The sequence below is a fragment of the Telopea speciosissima genome, chromosome 4 (assembly GCF_018873765.1).
Source record: "Telopea speciosissima isolate NSW1024214 ecotype Mountain lineage chromosome 4, Tspe_v1, whole genome shotgun sequence".
Lineage (NCBI taxonomy): Eukaryota > Viridiplantae > Streptophyta > Magnoliopsida > Proteales > Proteaceae > Telopea > Telopea speciosissima.
Window position 1 is genome coordinate 29117003 of NC_057919.1, and position 18405 is coordinate 29135407.

The window sequence follows — 18405 nt, forward strand, 5'->3', positions numbered from 1 at the left end:
AAGATGTCCAAATTGTAACTAAATTGCCTAAATTTTATTCATTTTGATTGGTGATACAAGACCCTAGGTTCGCAAAACAGATCCATGCTCCCCAATTTCAATTTTTCATCACTCTCCTTTAACCAACCGCAGCCCATGTTGGGCCTAAAGGCTCCATTCACAACCCAGAAGAAACTCTAAAGTCCAAGGTTATATTTATCATTTGGGAAAATCTCACAGACACCCCCTAAAAGTACCCAATATCTCATAAATTTGTCAAATTTGATCAAAATATCACAGACACCCCCTATTTGTATGAATTTATTTCAATTTAGTTCACTCCGTTAGTCTCTGCAGTTAAGTGTCTGTTAATTTTTTTTAAATGGCGAAATTACCCTTACCTGTGAAATCTCCATAATACCCTTAACAGTAAAATCCAAAATACAAACCATTCTCTTCATGGGACCCACCATTTCTTCTTCTTCTTCGTTTCTTTCTGCTCCACCACTGCAACCTCCGACCACCACCGATTCAAGAACATCTGCGTTACTGCGTATCATGGTGGGCAGTGGACACCAAGTTTTGCCATCCATCCCACTTGCATGGTGTGAGGGCCATGGTGTACTCCTCTAATTAGATGGGTAAGAGTGTAAGATGAAGCAATGGCTATCCGAATTCCAAAACCATTGGCAAAAACGCCCACAGGTTAAACTTAGTTTTAGTGATCCTCTGCTACTTATAGTTTCTGTGTCTACCTTAGTCTTTCAATTTCATTTTAATCTGCTTTCTCACAGGTTCATAATCCATCTCTTCTACTTGATTCTTGAGATTCAAAGAGAAGCACTAACAGTAGTGAGTGGCGAAGAACAGAAAATGAGTTCGACAAGCAGAGCTTGGATCGTGGCTGCAAGCGTTGGGGCTGTAGAAGCAATGAAGGATCAAGGGTTCTGTAGATGGAATTACACCTTCAAATCCCTCCATCAACACGCCAGGAACAATTGCGGATCTCTTTCCCAGGCCAACAGATTTCTCTCTTCTTCCTCTTCTACAATAACGATGTCTAAGAAGATGGTTCCGAGCCATGAAAAAATGAAGCAATCAGAAGAAACTCTCCGAAAAGTTTCATCTAAGACTCAGAGCTTGCATTTCATACAAGGTTGAAGGAGCAGGGTGGGGTGGAGTTGTAGGAAAGAGGTTGCAAGAGGAGAAAGAAGAAGAAGAAGAAGATGAAGTCCCATGGCCCCCCTTCCCTGTTCTTGCTTCTTCTGCTGTCAATCAAAGAGAAAATGAAAAGGGTTTCAGATGTTGGATTTGGATTTGGTTGAGTGGGAGAGATAAAGAAATAAAAGAGGTTTAAATGGGGTGTTAGAGAAGAAAATGGGACCAGTGATAGTATTTTGGATTTCAAGAAACAGACAAATAGAAAAAATGGAAGAGAAAGTGGGTTAGTGGGTTCAGTGATGTGAAGAAAAAATAAAAGGGGTAAGAAAAGATGAAGAAGATGAAGCGACAACGGCAATGACAGCGACAGCGATCAGCGGTCAGCGGCAACGGTAGCGGTTAGTGGCAACGACAGTGGCAGCGGTTAGTGGCAATGGCAAGATGATGACGAGAATGATTTGTATCTGAGGTTTTAACCTTAAGGGTATTATAGGAAGTTCACCATGTGGTAAGGATAAATAACTAAGAGGGTAAAATTGATATTTTATCTTAGGGGTAACCCTGCTTAACGTCAGGGGTGTCTGTGACATTTTGACCAAGTTTGGTAAATTTATGAGATATTGGATAATTTTAGGGGTGTCTGTGAAATTTTCTCTTATCATTTTAGTAGCATCTGAGTCCTTATTTGCAATTAGATAACTCTTGGGGACCCCTTTTGTTATCTTCCCTCCACTTATATGATCAGGCAGTCGGGGCCTCGGGGGTGTCCTTTGCATTTCTTACAAAGCCTAAAGGGCGAGCAAAACACATCCTCTGCTAACAAAAGCTTTCACCTTTGGTTCTTCCTCTGGAAGAGAGGGCTTCGTTTTAGGGTTATCAGATCAGGTATGACTTGTAGTTGTATAAATTTCTCTCTCTCTCTGCTCCGTACCTTGTAGGGTTTGTATCTTCGCGTTGATCTCTGGATTCGGATAAATTAATCTTCGTTTTATGCAACTCAAGCCTTTAAGTTGTCACCTTTTGGGTAGGAAAATTGTTTGAAAATGTTCTAATTTAGTGCGATGTCTCCTCAATCTATGTTTATTTATCTGTATGGACCTGGTGATTTCTAGGGTTTCTGTTGCAGATTCAGAGTTTGTTGATTAAAAAGATCTAGTGAGGGAAAGATAGAAACCCTAACCGTTCTAATCGACAGAGACCTTTCTCTGGGTTTTTATTACTCATTGTTTTATTACTTTTGTGGGGTGTAGACCTGTTGTGTCTTTTTTCATATCTTTGGTTCTGATGTTATTTGTGATCCCAATAACATATTCTACATGCTTTGAAGTCTTTACCTAAAGCCTGTTTTTGTCTATTATTTGTGAAGTGGGTTATTGATTTCATGTTCTCCTGTACATTGTTATTAAGATCTATATGCTTCCTATGCATTACCGTTATGGCAGTTCATAGGTTGATATGATCTGATTCTGTAATTGATGTGAATGCGGAACTAGGTAAATGACTGAAAGCTCGGAGTTGTTCGTTCTCACAGTTTAACAGACCCTTATTTGAATGCATGATAACTTTGTCTTGATAAACTCATATGGATATTTTTAATTTCATTTAAATTTGCAATTTCAGTGTTTTCATGTGTGCTTCTGATTTGCAACCTGCATTCTTTACATGCAAATTATCAGTTATATAAACCCATATGAATGGGTCTGGTGGGTTAATATAAGACCTATCATGGTCATGAATGTAGTAGGTTGTTATCTTATGCATCATCTTTTGCTAAATATCTCATTTTTGAATTTGAACACTTAATTTAACTATTGTGCACCTCTATTTGATAGGTGCCTTCTTTAACAATGTCTCGTGTGTATGTTGGAAATTTGGATCCACGAGTGACGGAGCGAGAACTTGAAGATGAATTTCGTGTCTATGGAGTTATCAGGAGGTAAGATGAAGTATAAGTACCTTTTGGTGGCTGTCTTATGCTTAAGAATCTATACATAAAAATCAATTGCAATTTTTTAGATGACCTTTGACCATACTTTTTATATCTTTCAAAAAATCAATGAATATTGTAGACAGGGTTTGTTTCTATAATTTTTTTAACATATTTGCTATACTATGATGCTGTGCTTCTGAGTAACTTCATGACTTAGGAACGTGAGATTAGCAATTTGCTCAGGAAATAATTTAAATTTTGTAAGTATGCCACATTAAAAATCAGGAAAAGATGATTCTATTAGTGGCCAATAAATGTGACTTTTATTTTTATTCCTTCCTCACCCTTCTTTTTCTGTCTCTTGCACCCTATCTGACAGGTTTCTAGAAACCTAAGATTACTAGTTTCAGAAATCCTACGAAACTAGAATCACAATGAAGATTTAGAAACCAGAATTAAAGAGATCTATAATAATGGATAATCCAAGGTTCTGATTTGATCCAAAAGCTGGTTGAAATTCATATGGAAAAGAATGGTTTCCCTAAATCTGGTTCAAATCTGATGAACAGACAAAAACTGAAGAATTTAAACAATATAGGTTAATCTTACTGTGATAGGGTTCTAGAAACAAAGTTCAGAACAGTAGCCGAAAACAGTATATTCAGTAAACTTCAGACAGCAATGACAGTGAACTAATTTGATGTATAAACAGTAATTAGTAACTGTAATAGCAAACATAACTCAGATCTGAAAGATCAGCCATAAAGCTGAAGAATTCAGAAAATCCTAGTGAGAAGGATTTCCGGAAATCATTGTAAAAATTGGATCTTTAAATTCAAAACAGGAGCAGAACTTGAGAGAGATTTGTGAACAAGAACGGCAAACCAAAATACTCCAAAAAGCAGTAGAATCAAACAATCTAACCATGAACAGATAATTGAAAGCTTCAAAATACTGTCCTGAACCGATGGACGGATAAAAAGACGAAGAATGGAAGAAGGGTAGAAGGATATGAACCAAGCTTCTCACCTGGAACTAGATTGGGTTCCCACCTACCTGCCTTAGCATCTCACTAGGGGTTGCTACTGCATCCCACAGAAGCTATTCTGAACCATGCAGAACATAGGGGAAAAAAAGCCAAGTTTTATTCATCAAATTCGTATGCCTTAATGGCTGGTTACATAAGCATATCTAGACACTGACAATATGGCTCCTAACATGACTAGAAATAGCCTAAATTAACTAGGAAATGACATAATGAAAGGAAATCAATTCATAATAGGACTGGACTTACAGATTTCTAATCCAGCCTGAACTAGGACACATAAACATAGGAAAAATAGGAAAGAAACTAAAATCAGAACTTTTTTTAAAATAGAAATCCATAGTAGACTGGGAATAGGATTTCCAGTGAGACTAGGACTCCTAGAGAGACTATTCTGAAATTTCTAAATTTGCAAGTTCTCCTTCTCTTGGCACTTCTGCTAGTGCCCAAATACTGCATCACTATCTAGTCTAAGAATTTATTGTTGAATAGAAACAGAAAATGAAAAAGACATCCAAAATCATTCTATGAACTAATGGTATGAAGAAATGTTTTTGCTAGTTGGCAAGAAATATGATTCCTTGTCCCTCTTTTTCTTTCCCTTTTCTCACCTCCTTTCTCTTTCTCTCTCTCTCTGATGTAGGGCTTCCTATAGGCCCACAAAGCCCAACCACTAAGAACTTATGTGCATAGGCCCAAGCCTGGCCAGCAGCAGCAGGCCTAGCCCATGGCTAGTCCTCTTGGGCCTAGGACCAGATCAAACCACGCTTAATCCACCTTCCCTAGCTCTCTTTATTTCAGTCTTTCGAATTTCCTTAAAGTCATTGGTGGTAGGTTATTAAAATCATACTTGTAACCTGAAGTCATTGGTGGTAGGTTATTAAAGTCATGGTTGTAACCTGAAGTCATTGGTGGTAGGTTATTAAATTCGTGGTTGTAACCTAAAGTCATTGGTGGTAGATTACTAAAGTCATGGTTGTAACCTAAAGTCATTGGTGATTGTAACTTATAGGCGTTTATGCCTCTATCCTTATGCTATCTAAAGAGACCTTAGCTGCTCATTGCAACCATGAATTACAACCAGCTAAGTCAATCTCCTTGTGAGTTCATTACTTGTTAACAAGTGGCATTGGGTGGATGTCCCTTGGTGGACCATTGGTGGATTTCCAAAGGTTGGGTTACCTTATATCTCCTATTCCCTTCTTCCTCCATCAGTCTTTACTACTTGTTCACTGTTATTTTTGCTGCTACTTTTGGTTGCTGTTCACCATAAATCCATCTAGCAAACCAAGATCGAAAGTTGGTATAGACTAGGGTTGGTGTAGTCTAAAAGACTACGAACCAGGATACTAATGGTTGAGGCTTAGGTAAGTAACAGTGGATTTTGTGGTTTCGACAGTAGGTTCCAATGGAATGGTTAGGGGCTGGTTTTAGTGGTGATAAAAGAGAGTCGATGGGAATTGATGGAGGGTTGTTAGGTAATGTCGGTTAGGGTTTATATGGATGATGGGGAGGGCTGTAAAGGTGGATTTATGGTGAGCAACAATCAATAGTAGCAACAAAAAATAACAATGAACAATTAGTAAGGATTGATGGAGAAATAAGGAAATAAGAGATATAAGGTAACCCGACCTTTGGAGATCCTCCAATGGTCTCCCAAAAGGGAAATCCACCCAAGGCCACTTGCTAATAAATAATGAATTCATAAAGAGATTGATTTTGTTGGTTGTAATTCATGGTTGCAATGAATAACCATGGTCTTTTTATATAGTATGAGGATAGAGGCATAAATGCCTATAGATTACAATCACCAATGACTTTAGGTTACAATAATGACTTTAGTAACTTACCACCAATGACTTTAGGTTACAACCATGACTTTAATAATCTACCATCAATGATTTTGGGAAAATTCAAAAGACTGGAATAAAGAGGGCTAGGGAAGGTGGATTAAGAGTGGTTTGATCTGGTCCTAGACCTAAGAGGACTAGCCATGGGGTAGGCATGCTGATGTTGGCCAAGCTTGGGCCTACGCGCATAAGTTCTTAGTTGGGCTGGGCTTTGTGGGTCTATAGGATGCCATCATCAACTCTCCCCTTAGAAAAATTCAACGTCAAGTTTTGTAGAGACGAGGAATTATCTTCATGTGATGAATGTCCAGCTTCAGCCCATAATAAAATTCTTGCAGCTCACGGTAGTTAGGGATGTAGTCGATCAATTGTGGTCCATTCTCCTAAAAAAGCTTAGGTGGAAAGATAAAAACCACATGCTCCACCTTTGAATCAATGTTATGGTCAAAGGGAATAACCACAGGATTTGCAGAAATTGTGACATCCACCACTTCGACTGTAGTGACGCACTCATCGACCACGATCTCACTGGCAAGTACATCAACCGCTGCAATGCAATTGTCTACAATAGAATCTTGAGACATGAACTTTTCAATGCAATCGTCGGTTGGTAGTTCAGTAACAGACAGACTCTTCGTTGCCTTCCATGGCGACATCTGCAGTGGATTCTTCAAGTACTTTCTCCACCATGTCATCGGAATTTTTAAGAGATGCTGTATGCTGGATTATCTGCTTAAGTTGTTGTACTATGTTGTTACACATAGCTCTGGTCTCTTGCAATTTCGAACTAAAAGTATCCATGGTTGTAGAAAAAGTTTCCCTTTTAATTTGAAATGCCGACTGGTGGTAATCATGTCGATGGGAGAGCTTATTGTTGACACGTTGTGGAAGATACTTCTTCTTCAATTCGTACTTCATCTTTTCCCAAGTGTGAGGCTCACGTCGTCTGACTCTGAGCTTCTCTTCATGGGATCTCCACCAAGCTTTAGCATGATCAGCCAATCGAAAATAAGCAAATATGATCTTCCGTGTTTCTGTCAAACCATGCCAATAAAAATATTCTTCCAAAGAATCTATCCAATCAAGGAATAGGTATAGATTTCTTTGTCCGGCAAAATAAAAAACATTTGAATTCATTCTCTTTACCAATTTGAGCTCTGATACCAATTTGATGCAGACCAAAAATGGTTAGCACGCCAAGATCGAAAATTGGTAGAGACTAGGGTTGTAGTCTAAATGACTACGAACCCGGATACTAATGGCTATCAGGCTTAAGTAAGTGACAGTGGTTTTTGTGGTTTCGATAGTAGGTTCCAATGGAACGGTTAGGGGCTAGTTTTAGTGGTGATGAAAGAGAGTTGATGGGATTTGATGGAGGGTTGTTAGGTATTGTCGGTTAGGGCTTATATGGATGATGGGGAGGGCTGTAAAGGTGGATTTATGGTGAGCAACAACCAATAGTAGCAGCAGAGAATAATAATGAACAATTAACAAGGATTGATGGAGGAAGAAGGAAATATGAGGTATAAGGTAACACGACCTTTGGAGATCCACCAATGGTCCACCAAGGGAGATCCACCCAAGGCCACTTGCTAACAAGTAATGAACTCACAAGGAGATTGATTTTGCTGGTTGTAATTCATGGTTGCAATGAGCAGCCATTGTCTCTTTATATAGTATGAGGATAGAGGCATAAATGGCTATAGGTTACAATCACCAATGACTTTAGGTTACAACCATGATTTTAGTAACCTACCACCAATGACTTTAGGTTACAACCATGACTTTAATAACCTACCACCAAACATACCACTTTAGGTTACAACCATGATATTAGTAACCTACCTCCAATGACTTTAGGTTACTATCTGGACGTACAGATTTCTAATACAGCCTGAACTAGGACACATAAACATAGGAAAAATAGGAAAGAAACTAAAATCAGAACTCTTTTTTAAATAGAAATCCATAGTAGACTGGGAATAGGATTTCCAATGAGACTAGGACTCCTAGAGAGACTATTCTGAAATTTCTATATTTGGAAGTTCTCCTTCTCTTGGCACTTCTGCTAGTGCCCAAATACTGCATCACTATCTAGTCTAAGAGTTTATTGTTGAATAGAAACAGAAAATAAAAAAGACATCCAAAATCATTATATGAACTAATGGTATGAAGAAATGTTTCTGCTAGTTGGCTAGAAATATGATTCCTTGCCCCTCTTTTTCTCTCCCTTTTCTCATCGCCTTTCTCTTTCTCTCTCTCTCTCTGATGCAGGGCATCCTATAGGCCAACAAAGCCCAACCCAACTAAGAACTTATGTGTGTAGGCCCAAGCCTGGCCAGCTGCAGCAGGCCTAGCCCATGGCTAGTCCTCTTGGGCCTAGGACCAAATCAGACCATTCTTAATCCACCTTTCCTAGTTCTCTTTATTCTAGTCTTTTGAATTTCTTTAAAGTCATTGATGGTAGGTTATTAAAGTCATACTTGTAACCTAAAGTCATTGGTGGTAGGTTATTAAAATCATGGTTGTAATCTGAAGTCATTGGTAGTAGGTTATTAAAGCTATGGTTGTAACTTAAAGTCATTGGTGGTAGGTTACTAAAGTCATGGTTGTAACCTAAAGTCATTGGTGATTGTAACCTATAGACATTTATTTTTCTATCCTTATGTTATATAAAGAGACCATGGTTGCTTATTGCAACTATGAATTAAAACCAGCAAAATCAATGTCTTTGTGAGTTCATTACTTGATAGTAAGTAGCCTTGGGTGGATCTCCCTTGGTGGACCATTGGTGGATTTCCAAAGGTCGGGTTACCTTATATCTTCTATTTCCTTCTTCCTCCATCAATCCTTATTACTTGTTCACTTTCATTTTTGCTGCTATTATTGGTTGTTGTTCACCATAAATCCTTCTTTAAATCCCTCCCCATCATCCATACATAAGCCCTAGCCGACACTACCTAACAACCCTCCATCAAATCCCATCAATTCTCTTTCATCACCACTAAAACCAGTCCCTAACAGTTCCATTGGAACCTATTGTCGAAACCACAAAACCCAATATCACCTACCTAAGCCTCATAGCCATTAGTATGCTGGTTCGTAGTCATTTAGACTGCACCAACCCTAGTCTCTACCAGTTTTCAATCTTGGCGTGCTAACCATTTTAGGTTTGCACCACTCTCTCTCTCTCTCCAGGGCATAATGTTTTGTGGTTGAAGGAGAGTAAAAGGAAAAACTCCCAAAACTTATCTTCATTGAAGCTTGTGACTTGTAGGGTGCAAAGGGAGTGAAGCTTTGGAAGTGTCTTTAATGTGGCAATTAGAAAATGGTTCAAGTGACTTAAAAATTGTGGGAAAATATATCATGACCCCATTAAAGCATTTAACACGATGCAAGAAATGCAGTGCTTTTCTGTTTTATCATATTCTACTGTTTCATGCAGACTTCATTTTGATTGTGTCATTTGTGATGACATTGATATCTTTTTGAATAGATGTTCTTGACATGTGTTGCTTTCTCCTTTTTCTTCTCGTCTTTTTTTGGTCTTTACCTTTTCTTTTATTATTACTGTTTCCAATTCTAATTGGTACTCATGACATGCTTGTGGAATTGCTTACTGTGTTTGGTTTGTGATGTTTATAAGCCATGCTCAAGGTTTTGTAAGCACTCTTAATCACCAAGCTATTACATTTTCATTATTTTTTTTTGGTTTTTTTTGTGTTTGGGATGCAGTATATGGGTCGCAAGAAAGCCACCAGGTTATGCTTTTGTTGATTTTGATGACCGTAGGGATGCTCAAGATGCAATTCGTGAGCTGGACGGTATGCTCAACAATTAGTTGTTTATTGAACTTCCATTTGAAATCTTATTTAACTGTTGCAATTTGGTAGGTTTTAACTTTCGTAGTAGTATTCTTGAGAACTTCTAATTGATGGTATATGTGATTAGTTTCTGCTAATTAACAAGTGCACTTTAAATTTTATTTAAAGGATCTTGACCAAGGTAATAAGTATCGATACATGTCGAGATATGGCTTATTGAGATAAGATACACTTCAGAGATCAGAAAGAAGGAATAAAACTACCTTTTTTTAAAACCGTATCGACACATATTGGTCAATATGACCCAAGACTATTGTAGACTAGTCACAAGTGATAACCGGCAACAGTAAATACTTCGATCATTTGCAGGAATTTTCAGAACAATAAAATAAAGAACGTCCCAGTGCATGAGAGTCTGGGAGGGGCAAATGTATGTAGCCTTACCCTTGCTTTGCAGAAGAGTCTGTTTTCCAAGTTTTAAACCTGCAATCAACGGGTTGCAATAGTGCAACTTAACCAGTGTGCCAAGGCTTACCCACTGCAGAACAATAAAATAAAAACAAGAAATCGAAGAAGGGAAGAAGAAGATAGGGTTGTCTCTCTCAGACTCGATTCGCTCACCCACGGCTCTCACCGTATTTTGATATCTCACCAATGGCATCCTGCCATGCTCTCTCACAGAGCAAAGTACAAAGGTATTTTTTCCCCCTCAATCTCATGTTCTGCCAATGCAGCAGCTTCTCCTTTGTTTATATTATTGAAGTCAGTTACAGCTCTCTAGACCTTTACCTAATTAAAAACCAATTATGAAGCAACCCAATTCCAATTTAATTAGTTAACAGATAAAGAAAGTATCCTAAAAAAATAAGGAACTACTAACAACCTATTAAATAGATATTCTTAGATGCGTCATAGAATGATGCTGACTTTATTCGCTGTCGCTCATAGGATTCAGCTCATTCAATGGGTTGCCGCACCAGCCTCAGATCTCTACCCGGGTGAGAAACTGCCAACTATGTATGCCTTTGTGGGTGATGCTCATGATCCTACACCTTGTATAGTATAGTGTGTCATTAACAGAGGACATGATAAGCTCAGAATCTGAGAGCCGGGAGTTCTTAGGAGCTTCTCCATTGGGTAGAATTCTCCTTTAACTGTTGGTCAATATCCTCCCAAATAGGCAAGCTCGATAGCTAACCCTCGGACAGAATTCAACTGGAACTGGGCAGCACTCGATTATGAAAGTTTCTCCTTGAAATCAGCAAGTTCAATAGCCATAACAGCTCGAAAATATTTCTCCAAATAAATCTGGTCAACCTGGAATTAATCCCCCCTTCAAATCAGCAAGGTTGATAGCTATATTCTCTCCCCCCCCCCCCCCCCTAAAAAAAATGAAAAAAAAAAGAAAGCTATCCTTGAGCAGAATATAGGCTGGGTAATTGGAATTAAATAATCCCATAGTATGGGCCAGGTATGGACCCAGTTTGAAACCCAATCAGTTATCAATGTACCAATTTGTATTGAGATGGCATTTGGCTGGGTAGATAGGAGAAAAAGAGGAAGCGGCTGCAGCAACTGACACCACTGCCAATTCCGGAAAAGAAGCTGGGAAAGAAAAAGAAGACTAGAAGAGGATGCAACTGTAGCACAGCTGTTGCCACCACTGCTGGAGAAAAAGAGGAAGCAGCAGCAATTGCATTGGCAACCTTCGTTTCCATTATTGCCGGAGTAAGAGAAGTAGAGAATGGAACAGAGGGAGAGAGTATCCAAATGGAGTTCCTCAAGTTAGAGAGAGAGAGACCTGGGGTTAACGAAGGAAAAGGCAATGAAAAGTATCATGTAAGAAAATGATACAAAGATCAATGCCTGGTTGTGTAGCCTCTACACCAGCGGGGGGGGGGCAATGAGAGCATGTGCAGGGGCATCAACATAGATGGGGTTTTGATGTCACGGGGGTGGGATGGTAATTTCTCGTGCTTCTGTGTCTCGGCACAGGATCTACGCGACCAGGCAGAGTTCTTTTTCCCTTTTTTATATTTATAAGTGAAGGTAAATATTTTTCTATTTTACATATAAGCCCTTTTGTATATATGAGTAAAAAAACCCGACCTTTTTTTTAATATAGAAGATCGCTTTTAAAAAAACAAATGAGTAGATGAAACTCTGACATTTTATACCTAACACCCCCCATTTATAAGTTTTACAGAATGCCCTAGTCGCCGAGGCAATGCTTAGGTGCACGCCTAGACTGCAAAGCACCCAGTCAGCGCTACGCTTACCTTGTAGCCATGATAACTATTAGTATGTTAATACTTAATAGTATAATTAAATATTTAGTGTATTAATAGTTACATACAGTTTACTTCAGTTGCTTAGTAGTATACTTGTGGCTCCATTTGGTTGGAAGGGCAATTAAAGGGAAAGGAAATGAAATTTTTAAACCTAAAAAGAAAACTTTTGTAATCATTACCGAACATGATTGTATCAATTGCTTAAATTTCTTACCATATTTAGTAATGATATTTTTTAATGTATTTTTTTTTTAAAATTTTACTTTTCAAATCCAAGGGATTTGGACACAAAGTAATGTGGAATTTAATAACTGAATATGGAATGATTTGAAGTTAGTGAAATAATCATATGAGGTAATGATTACAAAAGTTTTCTTTCTTAGGTTTGAAAATTTCACTTCCCTTCCCTTTACTTTCCCTTGCAACCAAACACAGCCTAAATGGTTAGTATAATTGTACTTGTTTAATATGTTTATACTTGCATTTTATGTATGCTTAATTTCTTCTTTTTACTTCTTACTTATTGATAGAATTGATAATGCAATTACCATTGAGTATTTGAATAAAAATATACCACGAAAGGAATTTGAGTACTCTGGACTCGTAGCATCATGTTTTAGTGATTAGAAACCATTATTTGCTGCTTATTTATGGTGTATTATGCTTAAAAAATGTTAGTTTTGGATGTATCCATGTGTATCTTTAGCATGTACAGTGTCGCTTAGTGTCTGTCCTATACATCTCCAAGGCATCTCTTAAAATGAGCTTCCTGATACGTTGTCCGATACTAATACTTGATACCTTGTCTTTGATATGCTTTGTAAAATTTGCTGATGGCACTTAGATGCTGGTTTGTTAGCATCCAATAGGAAGTTTGCATTTAAGAATTTAAAACCTTGTAATTGATGTTACGTGATTAGTTTCTGGGTTACTATTTGATGTGTTCTAGGGTAGGTAAAGCAAGACTAAGAGAACACAATCATAATTGTCAAGTCATCTAGGCGTCCAGGCGCCTTTCTCTCACCTTGATTTCTGGTGTCGCCTTGGTCGCTTATGCGACGCCTTGTCGCGTTGGTTTTCTACTCCCTCATTTGCCTTGGTTCGCCTTGGCACCTAACTATGAACACAATAACCACAGGACAGAAATACAGCAATCCAAGAAAGAAGCAAAAGGACAGAATATAGAAAGTTAGAATATCCCAAAATCTAACGGCCTGATGGGGCTGATATTAGAGTCAATTAAAAAAAAAGGGCGTACCCAGGAATCGTTATGGTCTACGGTTCCCTGACCGGTGCGGTTCCCTAGTGCCTCTCACAAGAGGGGGGTGGGACCCACCCGGGGCACCTGACTGAACACTCTGCCCGGGTGAGGTCCACCCTCTTGTGAGAGGCACTAGGGAACCGCACCGGTCAGGGAACCGCATACAATAAAAATTCGCGTACCCAGTGCCCAAGGCTCCCACCACTGTGGGGTCTGGGGAGGGTATAATGTACGCAGCCTTACCCCCGCTTCATGGAGAGGCTGTTTCCAGAGATTAGAGTCAATTATACCCCTTAAATATGTTCAATCCCTCCAAATATCAAGCTGATCCAATGGTGGGATCTGCTAGAACAGTGTATGACAAATAGAAACTTAAAAGACATTAGTAATTAGTACCAGTGATATCTCCTAATCCATGGGTTGGATGACCCTCAAATTCTAGTCGAAGGTAGAGAGGACATGGGAGTAAAGAATATCAGAAAAGAGGCCAATCTGATGGCTGGATTGATAGTTCGAATCCCTGCAGCCAGAATAAATTAACAGCACAGAAAACAGAGAGCTAATGAGGAATACATGCAAACCAGTGAGTAAAACAATGATAGGATAGTATTAGAATAAAAGGGTAAGGAGGGAAAAGAAAGGGGAAGAAAATAACCAAACATAAGAGCCAATGGTTGTTGGAGCACAACTCAAACAGAGACTGGATGGAGGAACTGAGGAAGAGATTATGATAGAAACCTGCAGGAAAATATTAGTAAACAATAGATATAATAAGTTAAATAGGGTGGGACTTGGTGCAACGGTAAGTTTGCTCCACTGTGACCAAGTGGTCACGGGTTCGCATCTGGAAACAGCCTCTCTGCAAAAGCAGGGGTAAAGTTGCATACATTATGACCCTCCCCAGACCCTGCAGTGGCAGGAGCCTCGTGTACTTTGTAAAATTTTCGGATGGCACTCATACTTTGTTGTTAACGTTCATTGGGAAGTTATTCACAATGAAGACATAGCCAAGATTGTGTGTACATCACTAGCAGGTCTTGGAGTTCTGCCCTTCTTCAGAACGCACAGGTTTGCACCATATCATATGCAGCGATTACTATAACAACTCAGTCTTAGCCCAACTAAATGGGGTCGGCATATGCAGCGATTACTGGATAAGAGAAATTAGTGTTATGATCTTTCTATGTATACTCTCGGTACTTTTGGTTCAAAAAATTATGTTTAATTTCCGTTGTTTCCTGTTGTTGAACCTATTGTTGAAATAGATGACACCACATTGTGTTGCACATCCTTGTCCAGGTCTTGCAACAATGTTTGGTGGAAAATTTAATGATGTGGTTTTACTTGGAATAGGTAAGAATGGATGGAGAGTTGAGCTGTCTCACAATGCCAGGGGTTATGGTGGTGGTGGCAGGGGTGGTAGCCGTGGTCGTTCAGGAGGTTCTGACTTGAAGTGCTATGAGTGTGGTGAGCCAGGTCATTTTGCTCGAGAATGCCGCTTGCGTGTTGGCTCTGGAAGGCGTCGTAGCCGCAGCCCTAGATACCGCAGCAGTCCAAGCTATGGTCGCAGGTAAGTTTGTGGGCTGAACTTGCTACCTATTGCCTTTGATCATTTGCATATTCAATCCCAGTTATATGTAATGGGTCTTGTAGTAGATAGACGTTTGAATGCACTCCAAGGATGGTTTTAGTGGGTTCCATCTTCTGTGCCTTGGGTCGAATGCCAACTATAGCAGTAGTGATGGTCCGAGTCAATCTTAATTCACTCATACTTGTCTTTTGGTTATTTTTTATTTACCGATAGAAACTGAATTTGTCAATTCCTCTTATCAAGATGTTCTTGTGTACTACTTAATGTATTGTCTGCTACTTTAATTGGTTGGAGATTAGCTATGTTTTATTTATATTGGTAACCCTTTCTTTGGACAGGAGTTACAGTCCTCGTGGTCGTTCCCCAAGACGTCGTAGTCCATCACCTTATCGTGGACGTTCAAGCAGGTCACCAGCTTTCCGTGGCAGGGAGGATTCACCGTACACAAATGGGTAAAGTCTATAATTCTTGGGTTGCTATTTCATATGATGAGTTAAAGGCTCATGTCTTCTAGTAGACTGTAAAGATGTTCCACCAACAGTTTGATTGTGTGCATCAAGGAAAGTTGGATCGTCCATTTTGTGATCCCTACCAATCTACAAGGGGAGGGTTGAAAACCATCTGGATTGGGTGGTTGAAGCTATTTAGTGCTGGACTTTTTTCTGGAGCATTTGATAACAGAGATCCGAACTGGCAGCTATGAATGAAATTACTTCCCCCCTCCCACCCCCCCTAAAAAAAAAAAAAGAAAGTATAAGGAAAAAAATGTGGGCTTTCAATTCAACTTCTGTTTTGTGCCTTCCAAGTCTGATCAGGTGCAATGTGGGTCCTTCCTGCTAATTATTCCTTATTGCCGTTGCTATTTTGTTGATAGAACTTTCTGTTGTATCATATGAATGCATATTTGGACCTTATAATACTGAATCATTGTGTCTGAACTGGTCTGCAGTCATGCTGTTAGAGGTCGACACCGAAGCAGGAGCTGAGTATTGGGAGTGTTCAACTCTTTGGTGTCAAGAGCAAAAACATAGATTATTAGTGAGCTATAATGATTCCTGGACATCATTACTGTTGGGCGACGCCCTCGGTTCAACTTCTCAGATTTGGTTAAGTTTCTTGCTAACTTAGTATTGCTCTTGTTATTTACTTCTCTTTTATCAATCATTGCACTTAGCTATAGTTATATATATATATATATGGAAAAGGGTTTAGAGGAGAGTTGTAATAAGGTGAAAACAAAGAATGTGACTGAGTTATATACCTTCTTTTTTGTGTGTCGAGGATGCGTGGTCCCCGCTTGTAAGACTTGGTAGAGAATCCATGCTGCTTCGTCATACAATGGTTTTCTGCTTCTACACCCCGTGGTTTCATCCACTGCTGGTCTTTCCTCTGGGATTCTGATTGATTATGGGTCTGGTCGTCTACTTCATTAGATGCTTCTCTCCATGATTGATTCCCTCCAGCTGTGATGGCATCTCCCTCGAACTTCTAATGGCAATTTTGTTTATCTTACCTAAAAGGGTTGAAGAGCTGCATCAAACACTTGCGTGCAGGTATTTCACTGTTTATTAACAGTTGGGGTTTTGGTTGTCTTAAACTTGCTGGGTTTTGAGGGCTTTTTTCTAAAGCAATTTTTACTCAACTTGAATTTGGAAGGAGGGACAAACATTCTAGGGAAGTAAAAAAGAGAAACACATCACAGGATGGGCAGAGTCGCTTGACTGTTTAGCTAGTCCTGTTTTTCTTTTGGTAAAAATTTTTTTTGTTTAGTTCCTACTAAAAGACCCCTCTTAGGGCTCATTTCTTAATCTTTTGGTTCTTAGTGATTAGGTGAGGTTTTCAAATTTCAGAGCAAAATTTGTTTCTCTTTCTTTTGGGTGAGTCGGGGTTGATGTGTTCTTCAGACTTGGTAGGATTGCCTTCTAAAACATTCTAGAGAACTGCTCAGCAAAAGTGTTGAGCATCCTCACACCTGCAATGGGCTTCTGGTCCTGATATCTAGAGGTTGATTTGCGTAAGCTTTCCACACCCAGATAGCGTTATGGTTCTCCATGATGTTCAAGCTCAGGTGGGCTGTGGCTATGATCTGTTTTCCCGTGATGGCTTCTGATCTCTGGAAGCTGAATGTGCTTGGCTCCAACCCAAATTAATGGTGTGGTGCAGTGTGATCCAAGCCCTTGGACAGGTAATGCATTCAATCTGTAGCTCTGCTGCCCTCTGGGGATAGTGCCCTCTGAATGTTACGTTTTTAAAGTGAAACTGGATTATTTTTTCCTCCTGAAATTTCGTGAAGCCTGCCATTCGTGGGGATTTGAAACCTGCTATTTGCTACATATCTACGAGCAAGAAACTACTCGCCCGTCCTGAGATCCTTGGAAGCCCCCCAAATGTGAATGTGGTGCCGTCATGAGTATGTATAATCAGTTTGACTTGATAAACCTATTATATGCCATTACCACTTGAGTTTCTCACATTGATTGTTTCTGGGTTGGTAAAATTTACCCTTCTGGTATGATCTATCCGATTGTCTTTGTTCCAATTTTCGACCATGGTGACATTACATAATTGCTTTTTTGGATGGTCATATATTTAAAACAAATTTCGGATGAAGGAGCCATTTTCCTGAACTTTAGCTTTGAACGTAGGTCTTTTAATAAAACATTGTGTAATAACTTTATCGATTAGCTTATCATTTTCAAAATTGTTGTTTTCCATCAAGTGCTGGTTCGGGTCTCAAGAAATGTGGGAGTGAAGGGTGATTTTAATCCATTATGGTATATCTCATAAATAAAGTTTAGAGATAAGAGGAAGAGCCACTGTGGTTGGGACTTCTGGGGGGGGGGGGGTTGGGCTTCTAAAATGGGTGGATGTGGTGGGTGGTGTCATTGGCTATTAAACCAAGTTATCGTTTGGGTTTTGAATTTGTTACAGCAATATGGTCCCGTCCTCTGTTAGTTAATTTGTGTTTAAAATGCCAAATTGTGTTTTGGCGTTTAAATTGTGAACAACCGAACTGTGCTCAAAGCGATGGGAAAAAACGTGGACGGGAAACATGAAAAAAAACACCGAAGTTAAAAAATAAAGCATTCCCGATGACCCAAACCCAATACCCTAACCTCTTAGTTCACCACTTCATCCACGACCAAAAATAAACTTCCCCCAATATCCTAACAACCCCTTCAGTTCCCCCATTTCTTCTAAGAGTCGCAGCGGCCAAAGCCAAACCCAACTGCTCTCCTTCACTCCCAGCAATGGTGACAGCGTCTTGGGTATCTCGGGAACCAGCGCTTTTAGAGGCAAGAAACAATTAACAACCTGCCTCTCCTTCACTCCCAGCAGCGAGCCAACAATCTGCAGATTCTGTAATGTACCTTTCCGCTCTTCCTCACTTTTAGACCAGCGGAGGCGATGCGTTTTCGGAGAGAAACAACAACCCAACAACCTACAGAAAAAGGTTAGAGGTTAAAACTTAA

General features: G+C 39.4%; 1 protein-coding gene and 1 long non-coding RNA gene across 2 annotated transcripts; both read left to right on the forward strand.

Moving 5' to 3' along the window:
* The first annotated feature begins 574 nt into the window (after window positions 1-574).
* On the forward strand, window positions 575-17324 carry LOC122658758. The gene is made up of 4 exons (XR_006332492.1): window positions 575-584; window positions 1146-1149; window positions 2882-2887; window positions 16937-17324. It is a non-coding gene; the product is annotated as an uncharacterized LOC122658758 (long non-coding RNA).
* Window positions 1944-16287, forward strand: LOC122658757 (serine/arginine-rich splicing factor RSZ22). Its single transcript, XM_043853856.1, has 6 exons — window positions 1944-2025; window positions 2973-3076; window positions 9701-9789; window positions 14695-14911; window positions 15271-15384; window positions 15882-16287. The coding sequence occupies exons 2-6, from the start codon at window positions 2988-2990 to the stop codon at window positions 15916-15918; spliced, it is 546 nt and encodes a 181-aa protein (XP_043709791.1). The 5' UTR covers window positions 1944-2025; window positions 2973-2987; the 3' UTR covers window positions 15919-16287.
* Window positions 17325-18405: the final 1081 nt, after the last annotated feature.